Consider the following 22,233-nt stretch of genomic DNA (forward strand, 5'->3'; position numbering starts at 1 on the left):
ATCGCTGCTGGTTGGTGAAATGGATGGTAGGGCTTGCAGCGTCAGTGTATTGTCTTGTAGGGGTAATTTTGCCATTTTGAAAGATCTCAATGATATGGTGTCCTAGTCGTGACACTAGGAAGGAACCAGTGTTGGACAGTTGAAGCATCGATTTGATGAGATCTGTGTGGAGTATGATGCGAGTACAGTCATCCAAAGCTTTGCGGATGAATACAGGGCATTCACTGTGGCCTGAAGCAGCCAGATGACAGATCTTGACTGAGTGATCTTGGAGCCTTTGTCCCAACTGTGGCAGTTACACTGCAGAAGCCAGTAGTTTGGGTGTGCTGAAACGCGCAATGACTCCTCTTACACTATTTCTGCTAACAATGCTCTTATCTGGCATGTAAATTTTGTGAAGGTCTAAAAGGACCAAGGGAAGTATCTCTGCCCATTTTCTGCTTTGGCACAAACACAAACTGCCTTAGGACCCAGAGCATCTTTCACCCTTCCCATTCCTGGCAAAATGGTATCTTGTTGGTTAATGATGCTGGATGCTGCACAAGTTGGACAATTCTTGGAGCAAAACATACTTTATTTACTGGCCCTGATCTGTAGTACCTTGGAGAAGGAAACCAAATCGTGCAATCCAGGTGGTGGCGGAGGTCTTTGCTGTTCTCTAAGTGGAAATGTTGGTGATGGTTGTAGCTTCTGCCCACCAAGTCCATTTATTCATGACAAAGAAAAGATATCTTTAGCTGTCTGCTTGTGGAGGGAGGGTATGTGATTCATCCTGATTTGTGCGGATCTTGCTGGAGAGCCTATAAGCTATTCGGTGTCATCATGTACATTTCGTCCCACTGTGCAGTGCTAGCATTGAATACATAAATGTGCCCATGCATGGACATAATCTTTAATCAGTGGTGACACAAAACGATCAGTCAGTAACTTGATGGTTTTGTTTGTTCCTGGATGTGACAAATTGTGAACACTGTCACAAGCATCTTTGTAGAGCTTTGGCAAAATGTAGGGCCTTGGCTTGTGCTGAGAGATGTGGCTCAGTAGTGTTAACTTGGTGACTGGGGTGGGGATTTGGGTGAATCATAGTCCTGTGGAAGGATCAGCCAATAAATGCCGTAATTGTGGATCTGCAGTCTGAGTGGTGGCAAGTGATTTGTAATCCATGGTATTTGTCAACCAACAGATGCATAAAAGTAATCAACCACAAAGTTTTCTGCTCCTTTTATGTCACACATCCATCACAAACTGGCATAATTGTTTATTTGGCCTATGCTCCTCTATTTCTTCAAGCATATATCTTTATTCCTCCATTATTCTTTTTTGTTTCTTCATTGGCTTTCTTCTGTGGTCTCAATATTCAATAACTTTCCTTGATAAAAGCATTTTTTTATGGCTGCTGATCTTCGTTGATTGACAATTGTGTAGCATCATCCTTGTTTCTTTAGTTGAAAGTATGAAGCTCGCATCTCTTTTGTGAAGACATGCTTGGCCGCTGAGGGGGCACAGCCCTTGCAGCCCTACTTCCCTTTCTGTGTATGCAAGTCTGTCCATGTACTGTCCTTTTTTACCCTCTGCCTTTCCATTGGTGCTTGAATTTTGTTTATGATTTTGCACACTCATTTTCTTCCCTTTTGGCATTCTAAAACTTTTCATTCTTAGCTACATGGTCCCCCTTGTTGAGTTTGACCAGCTATTCCTCTTCCAGATTTTACGGAAATGTGAACCATGCAGGATGGTGTATATTCCACCTTGTGTGCCTGACCATCTTTGCATCTTTCCTTTCTGGGCGAAGGTAATACACCCAATACCTGACAGGTTACCATCCTGTTGTGGAGATTGTAAGATACCTGCATGATGGTAGCCCCCTGACCGTACAGAGATATCACTGTTGATACTTGAACTGGAAACTCTCCTCACATGCCAAGGAGTATGTGCTTGTCATGGCTGGGTCGCTGTGACTCCAGGCAATGGTTCAATGCCCAGGTAGATGTTGCTACAATGATTGGGTATGGGAATACGTTAGTTACTACTAAATGGACCTCACAAAATGCGCAGGTAGTTCTTGTATTATCAGCAGATAGTGTATGGTGTTTAGTATTGACAAAAAATTGTAAAGAAGTACAGTAACATTTTCTGTCATACTTAAGTATATGTAATTTAAAGATGTCAAACATATCTGTTAAATGTAACAGACCTGATTAAATTTATTAGCTTAAATATAGTACCATGTTGACAAAAACTTTCAGCAATTAGTTTTGGGTGAAAATAAATTACTTTTCTTGATATTGTTACTGGAAAATTAGTTATGTGGTAAAAGTGTTCTGCAGCAAGTCATTCATAGAGTGATTCTTGTATTAAAAATGAAACAAAAAATATTAATGCTATAATACACATTGTCCCAGTTACTCTCTAACAAAGAAATTTTGTTAACAGGTCGTCAGTGGACATATCAAACATGCACAGAGTTTGGATTTTACCAGACATCAAGCAAAGAACCAAAATTATTTGGAGATAACTTCCCAGTCGATTTCTTTATTCAGCAATGCTCAGATATCTTCGGCCCTAAGTATGTACCTCGGATGTTTCTTGTCTTAAGTTAAAAATCTATCATAATTTATTACCAGCTTGATGTGAACCTCAGTTCTCTAATTTTGTTGTGCTCATTTAGTGGATTTATGATAAACAAGTGTTACAAGGTTATTTATTCTCTCTCCAGAACAACATAAAACATGTTATTGTAAAACATGTTATTGAATCAGCTGTGTCCAAAATTTTGATAATAATAGAAAACAATATCCAGCTGCACCACAACTACACTGCCAAGCAATTTTAATTCTTATTTGACATATGTACCCCACAAACTGCCAAAATGTGTGCAGCTGAGTAGCTTGTTGTCCTGGTTGGTAAATATTAACATCATTTATAACACACCAGATGGCTTCCCACACAAGTTTTGACAGGTGTGCACCATCAAGAACCAACTGTCAGAGATTGGTCTAAAGATCAAAGCTAATGAGAGATCTCCTAAGAAAATGTGCAGAAAGCCCAAAACGTGCATGGAAAAACAGTAATCAATGTAAATCATTTTCAAAATAATTGAAAGACTTCCACAAAACTAAGCATCACTGATTGCCCTGTGTTCAAGTCTTGATTTATTTTTGTTTATGTTTTAAAAACTGTCATATGGTGTTCCTGTAGAGCATTATTTCAGTTGAGCAGGTGCGTAAACTTTCAAATTTGTCAGGAGCAAAAATTCCTTGCATTTGTCACCTAATAATAAACACTAGTGAGTATTCAGATTGTGTTGCAGTGTCACTCAAAGGAAATGTTTGTGCTAATTTCTGTTTATAGATGTGCTTTTGGATGCACAATATGTTTTATTTTCCTGTCTGGTGCATACATAAATAAAACAAAGTTTTCTAACACATGGGCAGACCACATACAGCTGACATGTGAGAAGCATATAATAAATTTTGTCCACACACTTGTAGTGATTGTTCCTGTGCTTTTTTGATGGTCAATGTAAATATGTATCACACTAGCAACTATAGATAAATGTTTGAATCCAAATGGCTTATCTGTTTGAATGATTCAGATGGGTTGCAACAGTACATCTTATCCTGTAAATTTTCCCTTAAAAATTGTAGCTTCGACGATATTGTTCATCTTTTTCACTGAAAACCTGGTACCATTGAATAGTTGTGGTGGCTTTGTGCTTCAGGGGAAACAAGCAGCGTGCCTCGCAAATAAAGTGAAGTCAAAGCTTTAGTTAGATAACTTACAATTTCATCTTGATTCTTTACAGTACTGCTAGACTTGACACATTGTTGCTTTGCCTGCTATTTAATTTTGCATGATGCAATTTATGGCAATGACATCGTTGGTTTTGGTTGCTAATATAGCATGTGCACTGAGCCACAGATTATTTTTGTAATTCTGTGTGATATTTGGGAAGACTTTGTGAATCATTTCATCTGTGGGTACTGTAACTTTACAGAAGTTTGTTGACGATATAATAAATTTTGTGAATTCCTCAGTTGCCATTTTCCCATTCCCAATATTGAGCAATTGTTTAGCAAAATGTTCATCAGATGCATCATGTTGTAGTTGTACACACATATTGGTCCCCAAAGTCAATTTCTGTGTATGTTGTCATAAAAGTGATGATTTGAGACATGCATTAAATTCATTAGCCACTGCGAAATGCAGTACAACTGGTTGAATTTATTGAAAATCACCAGACAGTAAAATGAGCGCACCACTGAAGAGTTGTTCATTTCCTCTCAAATCTGTGTGTGTATGAAGAAGCACATTATGTGCCATAATACATTTGTCCCATATAATGAATTGACGCGGTTGGAGTACTTTACCCACCCCTGAATTTTTTTGTCACTATTGCATGTTGGTGTCTGAGTTATTTGCATATTCAATGGCTGAATGCAATTTTTGGCCAAATATTTGTTGTGCCAAAACACATGTATTAATTTCATCTTGTATTGAGGCGATAAAATCATTGCTAGTAAAAGACATAGTGCTCAAAAGCTAATGTGAATACTGTATTCTGTTATGTGTTATTGCGCTCCATGTATAAGTCTGTTACAGATGAGCGGTTGCCTTTCTCGTATATTATATATTGTTCCATCCAGGAATTTCAATTACTGTTACACATTACCAGTTCGGTTCTCTTCCTTACCATATCCTTTTACCTTTGTTGGTGTAACTCTCTACTTATCTAAAACTCATTGTTCGTTCTTTATTCCTTAATATTTCTATACATCATTGTCCTCTACAGTACCTACCTTCGAACCACGAACTGACCAGCTTCTGTTGCAAAATTTGAATTCCTGCTGGTGTAACAGTCTACCACACTAAATAGTACTGTGCTACAACACCCTGCACTTGTGGTGACTCCCGCTTTTTGAACATTTAACTCCAGTGCAGTTTTTAAACGTATTCTCCAATATTGATTTATACTGCCAAACATGGCTGTAAGCAGATATCATGTATTTATTTATGATCTCCTCGTATAATCGTGCATGATTACTTACGATTGCACGTGTAAATTTGTGATCAAATTTATTTGTTTACTAATGCACCCAGTACTTCCTGCTTCTTTAAAACATTTTCTGAACACAACTCTCTATAAAGTACCCACAATTTATTTCTGTTGTAACACTTCATAAATTTTCAGCTTATTATCATCATCCACGTTTTCTACAAATTTTGTGTTACTCCTGTGATTCCGCACCCATCCAAGCACGATTCCCTGCTCATTCTACCTTCTCCGATCCAGAAAACTCTCCTTTTCCTGTGGCAAACTCTGGTCACACATCCTCATTCTAAAATCCTGTATGGTACATGGTACCTTGTGTAATGGGCTTAACATCAATATTGGCATCTCAAGGTATGATCCGTTCTACTGCTAGAACCTTCACTTTTTCCAATTTCACCAGCCCCTCATCCTCACCAAACTAGTCCTTCATACTCATACAATCCAAGCTCAAACCATATTTGACAGCCTCTATTGCTTTTGTAAATTCCATTTATTCTGTGGCCCCAACTGCCTGAATTCCATCACTGCAATAGAAACTCTTGCACTCAAACAGTTGGGGACAGCATCCCAGCACCATTAGAGAAAGCTGTCTCAGCTACTCCTGTTGGGGCTGCCTGTAGCCAGTAAAAAGCCTACTACTCTGATCCAACTTCCCACATGCCCCTCTCCCATCCTCAAAAACTCCTTCCACCCTTCATGAAACACACAACTCCTGAATACCTATCCTGTAAACCTGTTGTCAATCTTTCTGCCAAATCTCTGACCCATGCAGAAGCCTCTGTATTTTCTAAAGGCCTCATCTTTAGCCCCAAAACAAGTTTCAACAACCACACCGGGCTTCTGAAGGCCCTTCTTTCTTTTGCTCATTCTTTGCAGTGAAAACACTTCCTTGCCACTTACCCATTGAACCCATATAGAACCTTGTTACAATAGTTTCAACCTTCTACCCAGGCATCCCCTGGTAATCTGCCAGGTATTCTTCACTTCTAACCTGACCCTATGTACCTTTCCGAAGTTGTTCCTCAGTGAGTCCGACATCACTCATATGGAACACATTGCCATCCATAACCTGAAAAGCAGTGCAGACCATATCCTTTCTGCAGACAAAGGCTCCACCATAGTGGTCGTGAAATGTAGTGACTATGTGGCTCAGGGTCTTTGCCATCTTTCTGACATCTCTGCATATGAACCTTATAACCATTATCCCATCCCAGAATTTCAACATGATCTCAAGCAGCTTTTCCAGACCTTAAGCCCTTCCCAAAACCTGACACTTGAATCTGTCTCCCTTCTCACACAAGCAACACCTCGCACTCCTGTCTTTCTGTCTACTACCCAAACTCAATCCCACAGGTTGTTCTGCTGGTCATCCTGTTGTGGCTGGGTACAACTCTCACACAAAATAAATCTCTTTCTTTGGTGACCAACACCTCCAAACACTGTCAAACAGACATGAGACAGCTGACTTTGACGTAAACAACTACTTATTTTGTTACCACTTGAAAATTAGTCTATAGTCAGTTGTATGAAATATGGATATGGTCATCGTTATAAAAAAATAAGCACCTGTTTTGTCTTTAATACAACAAGTTAACAAATACCAAATTATAAGTCTCAGTCATAATAGTATTTTGCACTTGAATCATTTCAGATTTCACACTAAGTTAGACCCATAACGTGGAGCCATAATGATCCAATATCCATCATTTTGATTTGCAGCTCCTTGTATTGGCTGTGTTTGCAGTTAAAATTATTGGATGTGAGGTCCACCAGTTATGCAAAACACTGTTTTTCTCAGTACCCAGACATGTTTCGGCACCACTTTGCCATCATCAGTGGGTGTTCATTTTAATTTATTCTGCGATGTGAACATTTTTGTTAAATGATAATGAAATTATGTGCATTTTTAGTTCAAACAATTGATTGTTTCTTTTTGTAAATACCTTTACATTTGGTGTGCATGAATTTTCTGGATCACTTATGTGTCAATGACTGCAGGTAGCTTGTCATCTGCAACCAAACGATGTTGATGAGAAAGATTTTTGCTGAGAGTTAACCTATCTTCTAGAATGTAATTTAGTTTTTTGCAATGTTTTCGCACCTATATTCGTTTTTACTTACGTTTTTGTGTGGCAAGCACTTTCATTCTCCACATCATGCTGAGGTGTTGGGATGCGAACATAACTATAACAAGTATTTTCCACAAATAATGTAGTAAAACACTTTTCACTTCACCAGAACACAATGTGATTGTGGTTTATTATGTGTCCCAGCCCAGTCAGTGTTCATTTGTTCACCAGAGAGTTCGTTGCCAAATTTGAATTTTGTTTGCCTTTTATCTTTGTGTGTGTGTGTGTGTGTGTGTGTGTGTGTGTGTAGACTTTATCTGTTTGTGCTGTTTTTATTTATAAAGTTCCTTTAATGTGTTAAATAGTTTGCCCTTGCAGAGTGTAGTGTATTCATTTAAGAGCTGTTTTCCTTCTGCTATTGCCTTCTGTATTTGGAAGTTTTCGTCAGTAGTCAGTTTGCTGTATAGGCTGTGGCTGGGTTTTAGTATTCTTAAGTCTGTTTCTATTGTGGTTGGGTGGTGATTGTTATCTACAAGGTGGTCAGCAAATGTGCTATGGGAGCTGTTGCTTTTAAAAGCTCTGAGATGTTCTGAATATCATGTTTTGAAGTTTCTGCATGTTTGTCCTTACCAGTCAGTGTACATAGAAATGAGGCATGTGTGAAATTTCATTCTTTGCCTGTGTGCAAAGTCATATGTCAGATGTGTCAAATAGTCCAACAGAACTCATGGGATACCTCCTAATATCATATCGGTCCCCCTTTTACCCAGTTTAGTGCAACAACTCAATGTGACATGGACTCAACAAGTTGTTGGAAGTCCCCTGCAGAAATATTGAGGCATACAATAGTGTTGCCAGTGCAGGATGTTGTGCACAAACTGACGTCTCGATTGTGTCCCACAAATGGTCTTTGGGATTCATGTCAGGTGATCTGGGTGGCCAAATCATTCACTTGAACTATCCAGAGTGTTCTTCGCAAATAATTGTGGCCTGGTGACCAGATGTCGTTTTTTGGGAACATGAAGTCCATGAATGGCTATAAATGGTTCCCAAGCACCTGAATGTGGCCATTTCCTGTCATTGATCAGTTCAGATGGACCAGAGACCAGGTCCATTCCATGTAAACAAAGCCAACATCATTATGGAGACACCATCAGCTGGCACAGTGCCTTGTTCACAACTTCGGTCCATGGCATTGTGGAGTCTGCGCCATACTTGAAGCATACCATCAGCTCTTACCAACTGAAATTGGGACTCATCTGACAAGGCCACAGTTTTCCAGTTGTCTAGGGTCCAACTGATATTGTCATGAGTCTAGGAAAGATGTCATACAGTTAGCAAAGGCACTTGTGCCAGTCGTCTGTCGCCATAGGCCATTAACGCCATATTTCGCCACACTGTCCTAACGGACACATTCATCATATGTCCCACATTGAGTCCTCTGGTTATTTTGTGCAGTGTTGCTTGTTCGTTATCCCGAACAACTCTACACAAACTCCGTTCTCAGTAATTAAATGGAGGTCGTTGGCCACTGTGTTGTCCATGGTGAGAGTTTATGCCTCAAATTTGGTATTCTCTGCACACTCTTGACACTGTGTATCTCAGAATATTGAGCTCCCTAATGATTTCTGAATTGGAATATCCCATGTGTCTAGCACCAACTACCATTCCATGTTCAGAGTCTGTTAATTCCCATCGTGCGGACACAATCATGTTGGAAACCTTTTCACATGAGTCATCTGAGTACAAATGGCAGCTCCACCAATTCACTACCCTTTTATACCTTGTCTACATGATACTATCACCATCTGTATATGTGCATAGCGCTATCCCGTGACTTGTATCACCTCAGTGTAATTGTAGTGACGACCAATTTCATATGTTGTTCTGGCAGCAATAGGTAGTGGTACATAACCTTTATTCAGGACATTTCATCATATATGGCAATAGGAAGATACTTCCATTGCTTTCCATAAGGGAAGCTGTTCACAGTCGTACGACCGAACATCTAATTAACATAAATACCGTACTGGTTTTCAATTCAAAATAATGTGGAACCAAGCATACTGTGCAATGTCATACCAGTGGACTGTGGAAAGCAGTTGTTAAAAATTTATGCTTTGGCAGTCAGATATATGATCAAAGAGAGATATTGAAAGAAATGAGGAGAAGTGTGAAAATCCTTTGATTATATTAACACTGTGTTTCATGTAATGGCTGTATTATACATCTTTTAACCAGTGTCCATAGGGAATCGATTCACTGTCTTTTTGTGTTAACTTCTGTGGCTTTTCATTATTTAACAAAATTTATTTTTGGTTAAATCATCATTGAACTAGAAGCTATGATGATGAAATTCTACTGCATAGAATTCAAAATTTTTAAGAGCTCTTTTTTTTTTTTTTTTTTTTTTTTAAAAAAAAAAAAAACCCAGAAAACTAGAACCTGATTTCACACAATCATGATTTTTGTCAATGTGATTTTGTGATTCAAGTGAAACATAGAAGGAAGTTTGCAAACAAAAGTTTGGATATAGAGTAGAGGACTTCAATTGTGATACTTTGAGGCTGTGGGTTAAGATGAGCATAGGTGGCTCAGATAGGATAAAAATGTATTTCCAGTAACAATGAATTCAGTCTACCAAGAATTGTAGACAAATTAGAGAGAGGTACAGAGTGAGATGACTCACTGACAAAGAAACTGGGCTTGCATTTAGGAAGATGGCATTTCAGATCCCTATCCACATTTAGGTTGTAGTTCCAAACAGCTTTTCTATTTTTTTAAACCCCGTCTTAATACATGCACATAAAGTTTTTATGCAGTCTGTAAGTATCAGTCAACAGGCGCTAATATGAGTACTGCAAGTTGTTTTCAAAATAGTGAGTCTGCTTTCTGTCCCCTTCATGATCTTATCAACTTTCAAACCAGTTTTCCTCATTATGTTAAACAATACTGTAGTTTGCCTTTCATCTGTTGCAGGTATAATACTGATTTCCTAAAGGCTGTCACTTACCGTACTAACACACTGTATGGAGCCTTTGCACTGCAGGCAACCCGTGTTGTGTATGTACATGGTTCAATAGACCCTTGGCATGCACTGGGAATTACACACACTTTACTATCAGATTCTCCTGCCATCTTTATACAAGGTTTGTCACTTTTACTTGGATTCTTATGATGTGTACCTGCATAGTACAGTGTATCTTGTATGTTTTGAAATGGGAAGAGTTAAATTGTTTTTTGATGTTCTTTACTGTATCTAGTTGATATTATCATTTTTAATACTTCCACAAGATATGAAAATTAATGACTTTATATGGAGGAATTACATATTTTACTAACTACTGGTTGTTGAGTGGTAAAAGAGATGTGAGTAGTGAACTGAATGCAAATTCCTGCTGTTATCACAACTAAAACCCTGAGTTATCTGTTTACCTGTGAATTGCAGAGCGAACAGAACTTCCAACTTTTTAGAAAATTTATATTATTTAATTGTGTACTAATTTGTATTAAAGGCAAATATTGCTTTTGACCTACATAAGTACAACATATAGGTCTGTTTGTAGAGGTTCGTAACAAGGCTTCTGATCACAAATGAAGAATGATAAAACAGAGCTACTAGTTGCCAGTAATTAAATTCTTCTGGGTCTTGAACGCATTGTCAGTATGTAAAATTTTAACGGTTTTGGCTACATTGCAAGTGACCTCCTTCATGGTGTTGCCTTTGATAGCATTTGCAATTTGCACATGAGATAGCGTCCGAAATATCAGCAGTTTTACTGCTGACAATGCTGTCAGAGACCTAGAAGAATTGAAACTTCCTGGCAGATTAAAACTGTGTGCTGGACCGAGACTCTAACTCGGGACCTTTCTTTCTTTCAGGTGTGCTAGTTCTGTAAGGTTCGCAGAAGTGCTTCTGTTAAGTTTGGAAGGTAGGAGACGAGGTACTGGCAGAAGTAGAGCAATGAGGACAGGGCGTGAGCCGTGCTTGGGTAGCTCAGTTGGTAGAGCACTTGCCAGCGAAAGGCATAGGTCCCGAGTTCGAGTCTCGGTCCGGCACACAGTTTTAATCTGCCAGGAAGTTTCATATCAGCGCACACTTCGCTGCAAGAGTGAAAATCTCATTCTGGAACCTGGAAGAATTCATTGAGTGTGGCAATGACCACAGAAGCCAACACTCACATGAGCTACTTATTTGTTGCTGTAGTGTAGTTTTGGCTATTCAAAGAAATGGTCATTCTCACTTTGCGCTATCCTCATAATTTTTTTGCATTAGTTTTCACGTCCCTCTTGTTCCTCCAGCACTCTTATTAAAGCTAATACTGCAGTTGCATTGTCTCCAGTCTTCAGAGGTTAGCAACTATAAACATTTGAAACTTTTCAGTAGACATGCCCATTAGTGGATTGTAATTTATGCTTTTCATCTAGTTATTGTGCTAAGGACATGAGCTGGTCAGTCTATGACGACGGTTTTAACAGATCTTACAGAAACTCCTATCTGCCGCTGAGTTTATAAAGAATACAGCATGTTGACAGCTAAGATTTCAGTGATATATATAGAATTATATTTGTACAGCAACATGTCTATATAACTCTTTTTTAACTGTCAACATTTTCTGCAACTCCTGTAGTTGCCTATCCAAGATCTGTACAAGAAGGAGATCACACTACCAGTTTTCTCCATATGCTTGTAGCACAACATTCTGTGGCTATTATTTATTTGGCCAAATATCATACAGTAGTGTTCTTAAAAATCAAACAACGGAAAATCCAGGATGGAATGCAACAATATCATGAAAAAGAAAGATGCTACTCACCATGTAGCGGAAATGCTGATTCGCAAATAGGCACAACAAAGAGACTGTAACAAATACGCTTTCGACCAACAAGGCCTTTGTCGAAAATAGATGAGACACACACACACACACACCACACACACACACACACACACACACACACATGAATGCAGTCTCTGGCAGCTGAAGCTACACCGTGTGCAGCAGCAGCAGCAGCAGCAGCAGCAGTGCTTGATGGGAGTGGCAATTGGGTGGGGGCGAGGAGGAGGCTGGGGCAGGGAGGGGGGGGGGGATACTAGGATAGGTGTGGGAGACAGTGAAGTGCTGCTGGGGAGCACACACGGATGAAGTGGAGGGCAGCTAGGTGCAGTCGGGAGATTAGACGGAGGGCAGGGGAGAGGTGGGGGGAGGGGGTAGCGGAAAACGAGAGAAGTAAAAAGATTGGGTGTGTTAGTGGAATGACGGCTGTGTAGTGCTGGAATGGGAATGGGGAAGGGGCTGGATGGGTGAGGACAATGACTAATGAAGGTTGAGGCCAGGAGGGTTACGGGAATATAGAATATATTGCAGCGAAAGTTCCCGTCTGCGCAGTTCAGAAAAGCTGGTGTTGGTGAGAAGGAGCCATGTGGCACAGGCTGTGAAGCAGTCATTGAAATGAAATGAAGGATGTCGTTTGGGCAGTGTAATCAGTGCTCTGGTGGTCCTCTTCTTTCTTGGCCACTGTTTATCGGTGGCCATTCATACAGACAGACAGGCTTGTTGGTTGTCAGGCCCACATAGAATGCAGCACAGTGGTTGCAGCTTAGCTTGTCGATTACGTGACTGGTTTCACAGGTAGAGATAGGTGATGATTGTGACTGTGCTGGAGTAGGTGGTGGTGGGAGGATGTATGGGACAGGTCTTGCATCTACCTACCCCATCTCCACCTTGTCCCTGCACGCTCCCCAGAAGCACTTCACTGTCCCCCACCTCTACCCTACTACCCCTCTTCCTCCCTGTCCCAGCCTCCTCCTTAGCCCCAACCAGCTGCCACTTCCATAGTGCACTGCTGCTGCTGCTCCCATCTGTGATGCAAACCCTGTTTCATAAATCCTCCCACCACCATCTACTCCAGTCTGTTCACAAACATCACCTATCTCATCAAAGGCAAGGCTACCTGTGAAAACAGTCACATAATCGACAAGCTAAACTGCAACCACTGTGCTGCAGTTTGTGTGGTCATGACAACCAACAAGCTGTCCATCTGCATGAATGGCCACTGACAGACTGAGGCCAAGAAACAAGTGGATCACCCAATTGCTGAGCATGCTGCCCAACATGAAATCCTTCATTTCAGTAACTGCTTCACAGCCTGTGCCATATGGATCCTTTCACCAACACCAGCTTTTCTGAACTGTACAGATGAGAACTCTTCTTACAATATATACTATGTTCCCGTAACCCTCCTGACCTAATCCTTCGTTAATCGTTGTCCTCACTGGAGCCTCTTCCCTGTTCCCATTCCAGTACTACACAGCCCTCATTCCACCAATGCACCCAGTATTTTTACTTCTCTCCTTTTCCTCTACCCCCCCCCCCCCTCCCTGCTTACCTCACCCCCCTACACTCTGTCTAACCTCCCGACTGCTCCTATTTGCCCTACCCTTTCTTCACCTCGTTCCCGCGCACTCCTCAGCAGCACTTCACTGTCCCCCATCCCTACCCTGTTGCCCCTACCCCTACCCCTACCTCTCCCCGCCCCAGCCTTCTCCTTACTCCCACCCAGTTGCCACTCTCATCATGCACTGCTGCTGCTCGCAGTGTGGGTTCAGCTGCCAGAGACTGCATGTGTGTTTGTGTGTGTGTGTGTGTGTGTGTGTGTGTGTTCTATTTTCGACAAAGGCCTTTTGGAAAAAAATCTTATTTTTGACAGTCTATTTGTTGTGTCTATATGCAACTCAGGATCTCTGCTATATGTTCTTATAATAAAGTACTTTTGTTCTTTGTTGTGCACGAAACTCATAAGTAATTTTCACAAATAAATTGCTTCCTCTCTGTATTTTGTCTTTTCCTGCATGATACATGTATGAACAATTTTTTTCTGACTGCAGAATTATTATCATAGTTCTTGTTGTACTGTTTATTACAGATAACATAAGGAGTCCCTAGTTTATATTTCAGCTCGTTTGAACATTTTCCAATGTGAACAAGGTTGTGTAATACCTGAAAATGGGAAAAAATATATGAGGCAGTCAGTATTCAAATTTCAGCACCAGCTAGCTTTGCACACGATTTTCTGCCCTTGATATGGACATCAGTCAGATATTTCAAATGAGTAGTTGCAGTTGATGTCTACTATATATTTGGAATTGCTTCTTTATTCAGTTGTATGTTGTGTACACAAAACAAAACAAAACAAAAGAGTGGGAGTGGAATATTTCCTTCCTCAAAACTGTAAACATTTTTTTCAAAAATAATCTTTGTTTGTTTCCTTCTTTTGGTTCTGCATCTACATGACTACTCCACAATGCACAGTTAAGTGCATAGCAGAGGATTCATTGAACCACCTTCGAGCTATTTCTTTACAATTCCACTCTGGAACAACATACAGGAAAAACAAACGCTTAAATACTTGTGTGTGAGCTCTAATTTCTCTTATTTTATTAAAATGACCCTTTCTCCCTATGTTGGTGGGTGCCAACAAAATATTTTCACATTTGGAGGAGAGAGCTGGTAATCGAAATTTCATGAGAAGGTCATGCTTCAGTGGAAAATGCTTTTGCTTTAATTATTGCCACCCCAATTCGCGTATCATATCTGTGGCACACTCTCCCCTATTTCGTGATAGTACACAATGAGCTGCCATTGTTTGAACGTTTCCGATATCCTAAGTCGATGCTATCTGATACAGATCCCACCCGATCCAGCAATACTCCGGAAGAGGACGGTCAACCATATAGGCAGTCTCTTTAGCAGATCTGTTGCATTTTCTAAGCTTCCTACAAATAAATAGTAGTCTTTAGTTTGCTATCCCCCCTCCCCCACATTGGGTGTGAGATCATTCTAGTTTGTTATTTGTAATTGCAATCCCTAAGTATTTATTTGAGCTGATGGCCTTTAGATTTGTGTGATTTATCATGTGTTAACCACAATTTAATGGATTCCATTTAGTACTTAAGTTGATCACTAAATGCTTTGCATTATTTATAGTCAATTTGCCACTTTCTGCATCATACAGATGCTTTGTCTAAATCATTTTGCAATTTGTTATGATCACCTGCTGACTTTACAAGATGATAAATGACAGCATCATCTGCAAACAATCTAAGAGGGTTGCTCAGATTGTCTCCTAATAGATGAGGAACAGGAAGGGGCCTATACCATTCCCTTGGGGGACACCAGATATTGTTTCTATTTTACTAGATAACTTTAGGTCATTTACTATGAACTGTGTCCTTTTCTGATATGAAATCATGAAATCAGCTGAACAGTTGAGATGCTACTCTGTAGGCATGCAGCTTGATCTGAAGTTGCTTATGAGAAACCGTATCAAAAGCCATCTGGAAATCTAAAGATAATCAATCAATTCGACTTACACTGCAATAGCACTCATTATCTTGTGTGAATCACAAGCAAATTGTGTTTCACAAGAATGACATTTTCTGAATCCAACTTGGCTATTTCTCAATAGACCATTTTCATTGAGGTAATTCATAATGTTTAAACACAGTATGTATTCCAGAACCCTGCTGCAAATAGATATTAATGATATGGGTCTGTAATTCAGTGGATTACTCCTATTTTCTTTCTTGGTTGTTGGCGTGACCTGTGCAACTTGCTACTCTTTAGATGCGGGCGTTTCAATGAGCAAACGGTTGTGTTTGATTGCTAAGGATGGAGCTTTTGTATCAGTATACTCTGAAAGGATCCTAAATGGTAAACAAACTGGACCAGAGACCTTGCCTTTATTAAGTGATTTAACCTGTGTCGCCACACTGAGGATATCTACATATATATTGCTCATGTTGGCAATTTTTCTTTATTCAAATTTTGGAATATTTACTTAATTTTCTTTGGTGAAGTGATTTTGGAAAAACCATGCTAGTAACTGCACTTTATTGGCACTGTCATCAGGAATGTTGCCATTGGTATTGCACTATGGAGATACTGACTCTGTCTTACTGCTGGTGTACCATATAGACCATCCAAATCTCTTTGGTTTAACTGCCAGATTTCAAGATGGAGTTTCATTGTGGTAACTATTAAAAGCATCTTGCATTGAAGCCTGCACTAAGTTTTGAGCTTCAGTAAAACATTACCAATCGTGTATTTTTGAAGTCGCCACCAACTATAATTGTATGACTGGGTTATGTATTTGGAATAAGACTCAAGTTTTCATTGAACTGTTCAGCAGCTGTATCTGTAAAATAAACCAATAATTAATTTATTTGGGTTGTCAAGTACAACTTCTGTCTGTACTAACTCACAGAAACCATCTACTTCAATTTCACTACAAGCTAAAGTTCTTCTGAAAGCAATAAACACTTTAGCACCAACTGTATTTAATCTATCTTTTCTGAACACAGTCAGGTCCTTGCTGAATTTTGGCTGAACTTATTCCGACTTTAGCCAGCTTTCAGTACCTATAACAATTTGAGCTTTACTGCTTTTGGATAGCACTTGAAGTTCTGGTTCTTTCCCAACACAGCTACTACAGTTTACAACTACAATAGTAATTGTTGCTAGGTCTACCCTAGTCCTGTGTTTGCCCTGCCACTTTTAGACAGATGCCCCTTCTGTAGTTTCCCGAGATCCTCTAACCTAAAAAAACTGCCTAGTCCACTACACACAACGCCTGCTGCCTATGTAGCCGCTTCCTATGGGCAGTGGACACCTGATCTATTAAGTAGAACCTGAAAACTGACCACTCTGTGACACAAATTGAGGAATCTGCAGCATGCATGGGTGTAGAATCATCTGGGCCTCTGATTCAGACCCTCCACTTGATCGTGAACCAAAGGTCTGCATTTCGTCCTGTCGATGATGCTACAGATGATGAGCTCTGCTTTTACGAGGGTTATTCAGAAAGTAGGGAACATTTCCGTCTGACACCACTAGGCGCACACTGATCGCATATATTTTGGTATGTGCATGCTCAGCAGCTCAGTCAGTATCTATCCATGACAGCAGGAATGTCTCTGCACATCTGTTTTTTTAAATATATATTCAAATTTGAAATGTGCACTGCAATCGAAAATCCCACCAGTTGTGAGATATGGTCTGTGACACGGTTTTCACTGGCCAAAAACCTAAAACCTATAGAAATTTATCATGAACTGTGCAAAGTGTTTGGAAACAACATAATGAGTGAATGTTCCATCCGGAAATCGTGCATTTCATTTTAAAGTGGCCAAACCAACATTCATGATAAAGAGAAAAGTCAACGCCTGAGCATTGTGACTGACGATCTTGTCAGTAAGTTGATGAAATGATTCGTGAAAACTGTCACTTCACAATAACGGAGCTTTCGCTTTCTTTTCCACAAGTTTCACGGATGTTGTTGTTTGAAATTGTCACTCAAAAACTAGGCTACCACAAATTTTGTGCATGATGGGTGCCCAAAATGCTTACAGAGCAACAAAAAGAACAGCGAATGGGGGGCAGTGTTGACATTTCTGGAGGCCTACCACAAACATGGTGATCCATTACTGGATCGAATAGTAACTGGTGACAAGACTTGGGTGAAACACGTCAATTGCAAGACAAAATTACAGTCCATGAAGTGGGGACACACAAGGTCCCCCCAGAAACCTAGAAAATGTTTGCAAACCTTGTCAGCAAGGAAGTTGATGGTGACAATGTTTTGGGATAGGCAAGGTGTGCTTCTTATTGATTTTCTCGAACATGGAGCAACCATAAATTCTGCCCAGTATTGCCAAACTTTGCACGGCCTTAGAAGAGCAGTTCAAAACAAACACCGAAGAAATCTGACGTCAAAAAATTTGCTTTTGCGTGACAATGCCTGACCTCACATGGCAAACCACACTAAAGAACTCCTTAATTATTTCAATTGGAAAATTTTCCCTCATCCGCCCTACAGCCCCGATCTTGCACCAAGCAACTTCCACTTGTTTCCCCAAGATGAAGAACTGGCTGAAGTCTCAGGCAGCAGAATTTTGTGACAAAGGTCTTTCAAAGCTTGTCCATCACTATGATAAGTGCCTCAATGTGTTGGGTGCCTATGTGGAAAAGTAGTCTGCCAGTCACTGTTTCAGATGTGTGTAATAAAATGTATTTCTTGTACTTAGTTTTCTTTTTTAAAAAGTAAATGCCAAAATACTCCCTACTTTCTGAATAGCCCTCGTATCTCACAAGCAAGACTGACACTATTTATCATTTCAGCTAGTAACCCGCAACCATAGAGAATCTCTTCCAGTTCAAAGTGATGCACATCATTAGCACCAACATGATCCACCGCCAGTAGTTGGCTGCGCTCTGTGCTCTTCTTAGCATTCAGAAACATGGAATGACTCTTCCCAGTATGCACACAGAGTGCACATTGGGTCCCTTTCCTTCCTTGGCAGCTGTATCGCTAACAGGCCCCCCATGACACACCTAACATTGGTGCTTACAAATACCAGTAATTCCACTGTCTGTGACTGCCCGTATCTTGCAGGCTGAGAGGCTTCCCCTGAAACATAGTAAGTGACTGCATTGGCTCAGAATGTTTATTAGACGCAAATAGCATCTGAAACCTATCCATCAGATGAACCAGGCAGGCCCTTTGCTGCCCGCTACACCTTGGAATGACCTCCCACACAACTACAGGTAAGGGGTCAGCCTCAGTGTGGACAATACCTGAGGCAACCACAGTGGTGTACCACTCACGGGGCATGTGGGATGTGGTGAACGTCCTTTAGATCCCCACAGCCAACCCCCCCACAGTGATGCCCATTGACAACAGCCTCAATCTGTGTGACGGAAGCCAGCAATGCCTGGACCTGTGAGCAAATGATCACCACCTCAGCTCAGATCTGAACTCAACAATCACAGTGACATATTAAAGACGGCAGAAGCTGCAACTCATCTGAAGGATCCTACAACTGTATAAGTGGCTTTCAACCCAAAACAAACACCTGTTGCAATGCAAGCTGCAGTGGTACTACGTACTACACAATTACTAAAACATGGAACTGTTTCTGATAAATACACAAAAATGCACATGTTATAGTGTCCACAATTTCTCACAGTATCAACTCTTTTATAGCAAGGAGAGGTCCCTAGAATGGGATCAACTTTTTGAAGCTAAATTTATGGAGATGTAGGTTAAGATCCCAGGTATCACGCATTGCAGCCATTCACCCTGGTGGGCCCTCATGTGCAAGTAATTGACGAAAAGTATTTTGGAATTTTGCGTGATGGTCAATAATGCTAAAAAGAGTTGTGTTACATTAACTGGTTGTGTGGTGTAGTGGATAGGGTAACAGTTTCACATGTAGGGGGTTGTGGTTGTGGGTTCAAACCTCATCAGGTACATGGGACATACGATACGTACTTGATTAACATTACAGATGGTACTGAAGAGATACTTAAAGTGGATGTAGAACCAAAAATAACTCTATTCACACTTTATAGGAAGATACTCAGCATTGTCGCCAAAGTATGAACACCGTAGCATAGCTGGTGGCCACAAGTGTAAACAGATGAGAGCTGCAAATGGCCAGTAGTTGAGGAGCAGTGCAAGGGGAACTAGCCCCACATTGATCTTGTAGTTCAGCCAGCCTGTTTTTTTGAGAAAACAGAACTGACGCATGGATTGTCTCCTGCCAACACGAGAATTGAATTTGAACCCCATAATAGACCAGTGTTAACCTTATCCTTCATTTCAAAATAAGAAAAGAAAATAATGAATGACACACAAAGAAAAGCAAAGTGGACTGCATAAAACATTTTATAAGGGCTACTGGGCAGATGCTTGCTGAGATTGGCACCTTTGTAAATATGGTTGTTGAGGCCCGACTCATACAGGTATCTTCTGCAACCGTAGTTCAAAACACCATGCACCTAAAACTGACGCATTTTAGTGTCCACAATTTCTCATAGTGCAAACTTCAGCTAGCAGACAAATGTACGCATTTCTCTGTTATAACAAGGAGAGGTCCCAAGCAATGAGATTGATTTTTGAAACCAAATTTATGGAGATGTGGGTTAAGATCCCAGATATCCCACCCTGCAACCCATTACCCTGGTGGGCCCTCATTTGCAAGTAACTGACAAAAAAAAATATTATAATTTTGCATGAGGCTCAATAATGTTAAAAAAAGTTGGATTACATTGATTGGTTGTGTGGTGTAGTGGATAGGATAATAGTTTCACACACAGGAGGTTGTGGTTATGGCTTTGAACCTAGTCAGGAGCAGTTAATTTGATTATTCTTAAATCTTTATCAAAATAACTTTAATGATTATTTTTATTCTATTGTTTGGTTTAAATGTATTTTTTTATTTCTACTCCTTTCTGACATCATTTTATTCACCTTATCAACTTTTTCATTTGTTATCTTTTTCTTTACATCATTCTTTTTCTGATCGAAATTTTTGTGAATATGAATTTAATCGTATTTATCCATTATAATGTTCAGTTATTTGAAAATTCTGATTTATTGAGTAAAAAACAACAGATGAAATAATATATTTATTTTGACTGTGCAATGGTGTAAAAAATGTATTTTTCATTACCAGATATCCAATTTTGCACATTAATCATCATACAAACATAACCTAAATACCTGTTGCATTATGGACAGAATAATGCAGATGAAGATTTAAGTAAAAGAAGGGTTTATAAGTAAAATGAAATTCAAGCAAAATAAGAAGTAGATAATAAATGCAGTATGTAGACATAAAAAACAGGGTGATAAAAGAAATTTAATCAAAATGAATACATAAAGTTAATTAAAAGCACAAGAACAAAGATTTCAAGTGGAAGAAGAACAGTAGGAAGAAAAATGAGAGAAAATGATGATGTTGGTACTATGATTAAAATTATGTGACAAAAAAAAATGGAAATAAAAATTACATTTTAATCAGTTACCTGAATAAAAATGATGATCAAAGTAACTTCAGTAAAGATTTAAAAATTAAAAAAAAAAAAGAACTTACTGCATGTGAAGCTATTATATTGAGCATTACACCACACAGCCACATTCTGTAGCACAAATTTTTTAATGCTATTGAGTGCAACACAAAATTATGAATTTTTTTTTTTTCATCAGTTACTCGGAAACGAGGGCCCACTAGGGTGAATTGGTGCAGTGTGTAATGCCTGAGATCTTAACCAATATAATTGTATAGATGGTTTTTAAAAAGTCAATCCCACCACTGCAGACATCTCCTTGTAAGATGTTAAGCCCTACGTTGACATATGTGCCATGTATCTTATGTAGACCATTCAACTGCCCATTTTTTGATGTGGCACAAGTGTGCAATTACCAACCACACTAGTATGTTGTGTGCACTCTTTATTTTGGGCACACATTCTTAACAGATTTTCTTTCCAAATTGTGCTTTGGTAGGTGTTGTGCAACACGAGTAACTGAAAATTGGTTACTGTTTCAATACCTCTATGCAGAAAATAAAGTTGTTTCAAACTATCTGCGGCAAAATAGTTCAGCTGGATACAGTTTGCTGTGGTACAACATTTATTGCATAAATTCACTTTTTACATTTTGAGGCAGAATTTGCACATCTAAATTTTTCAGGTTCCTACTTATTGCTTCCGTTATATACACGATATTGCCATGAAAAAACATATCCAAACTTAAGTCATTATTTTAAAGTTTATATCTGCTTCTAGTTTTTTGGGGTGATCAAATTAATTTTAACAAGGATCATTTTTAATTTTCCTCCAGTAACATATTAAATAAACTTCAAAAAAGATGATGTAATTTTCATAGCCTTTTCTAAAGTGAGTAACCAGATGAGACTTTCGCTGCTAAAATTATTGTCTGATCTTTAAGGAAGGTGAAATATTCATTTTGAGTGTTATTGGAGATTCTGTGTCAAGAAATTGAGGAGGAGGAGGTTAGGGGGAAAATGTCCAAAGACTGAGGAGACAGTGAAGAAAATGCTAGTCCAGTTAGGACACTTGTTAATCATAGACTAGAGCTAATTCTCATTTTTGCTATGTCTCCAACCGTCTAGATCCTTTCTTTTCCTTTTTCCTCTTATTTCTTAAAAGAAGGAATGAATACTTTCTGAAAACTTCAAACTGTGCCAGCCTTATTTGTGCAGTATGCGCATCATATTGCATATTACTTCAAAGTGTAGAAATTGCT

The 22,233-nt window shown here is 39.5% G+C and overlaps 1 protein-coding gene across 2 annotated transcripts in view; it reads left to right on the forward strand.

The window, feature by feature from the left end:
* The window catches only part of LOC126483164 (putative serine protease K12H4.7), a 120,983-nt gene that overhangs the window by 98,264 nt on the left and 486 nt on the right, over nucleotides 1-22,233 (forward strand). For both annotated transcript variants that reach the window (XM_050106596.1, XM_050106595.1), the window contains exons 7-8: nucleotides 2,434-2,566; nucleotides 10,102-10,271. In XM_050106596.1, the coding sequence (XP_049962553.1) occupies nucleotides 2,434-2,566; nucleotides 10,102-10,271 (303 nt within the window). The remainder of the gene's footprint in view (nucleotides 1-2,433; nucleotides 2,567-10,101; nucleotides 10,272-22,233) is intronic.

The sequence above is a fragment of the Schistocerca serialis genome, chromosome 1 (genome assembly GCF_023864345.2).
Source record: "Schistocerca serialis cubense isolate TAMUIC-IGC-003099 chromosome 1, iqSchSeri2.2, whole genome shotgun sequence".
In the NCBI taxonomy this organism is placed as follows: domain Eukaryota; kingdom Metazoa; phylum Arthropoda; class Insecta; order Orthoptera; family Acrididae; genus Schistocerca; species Schistocerca serialis.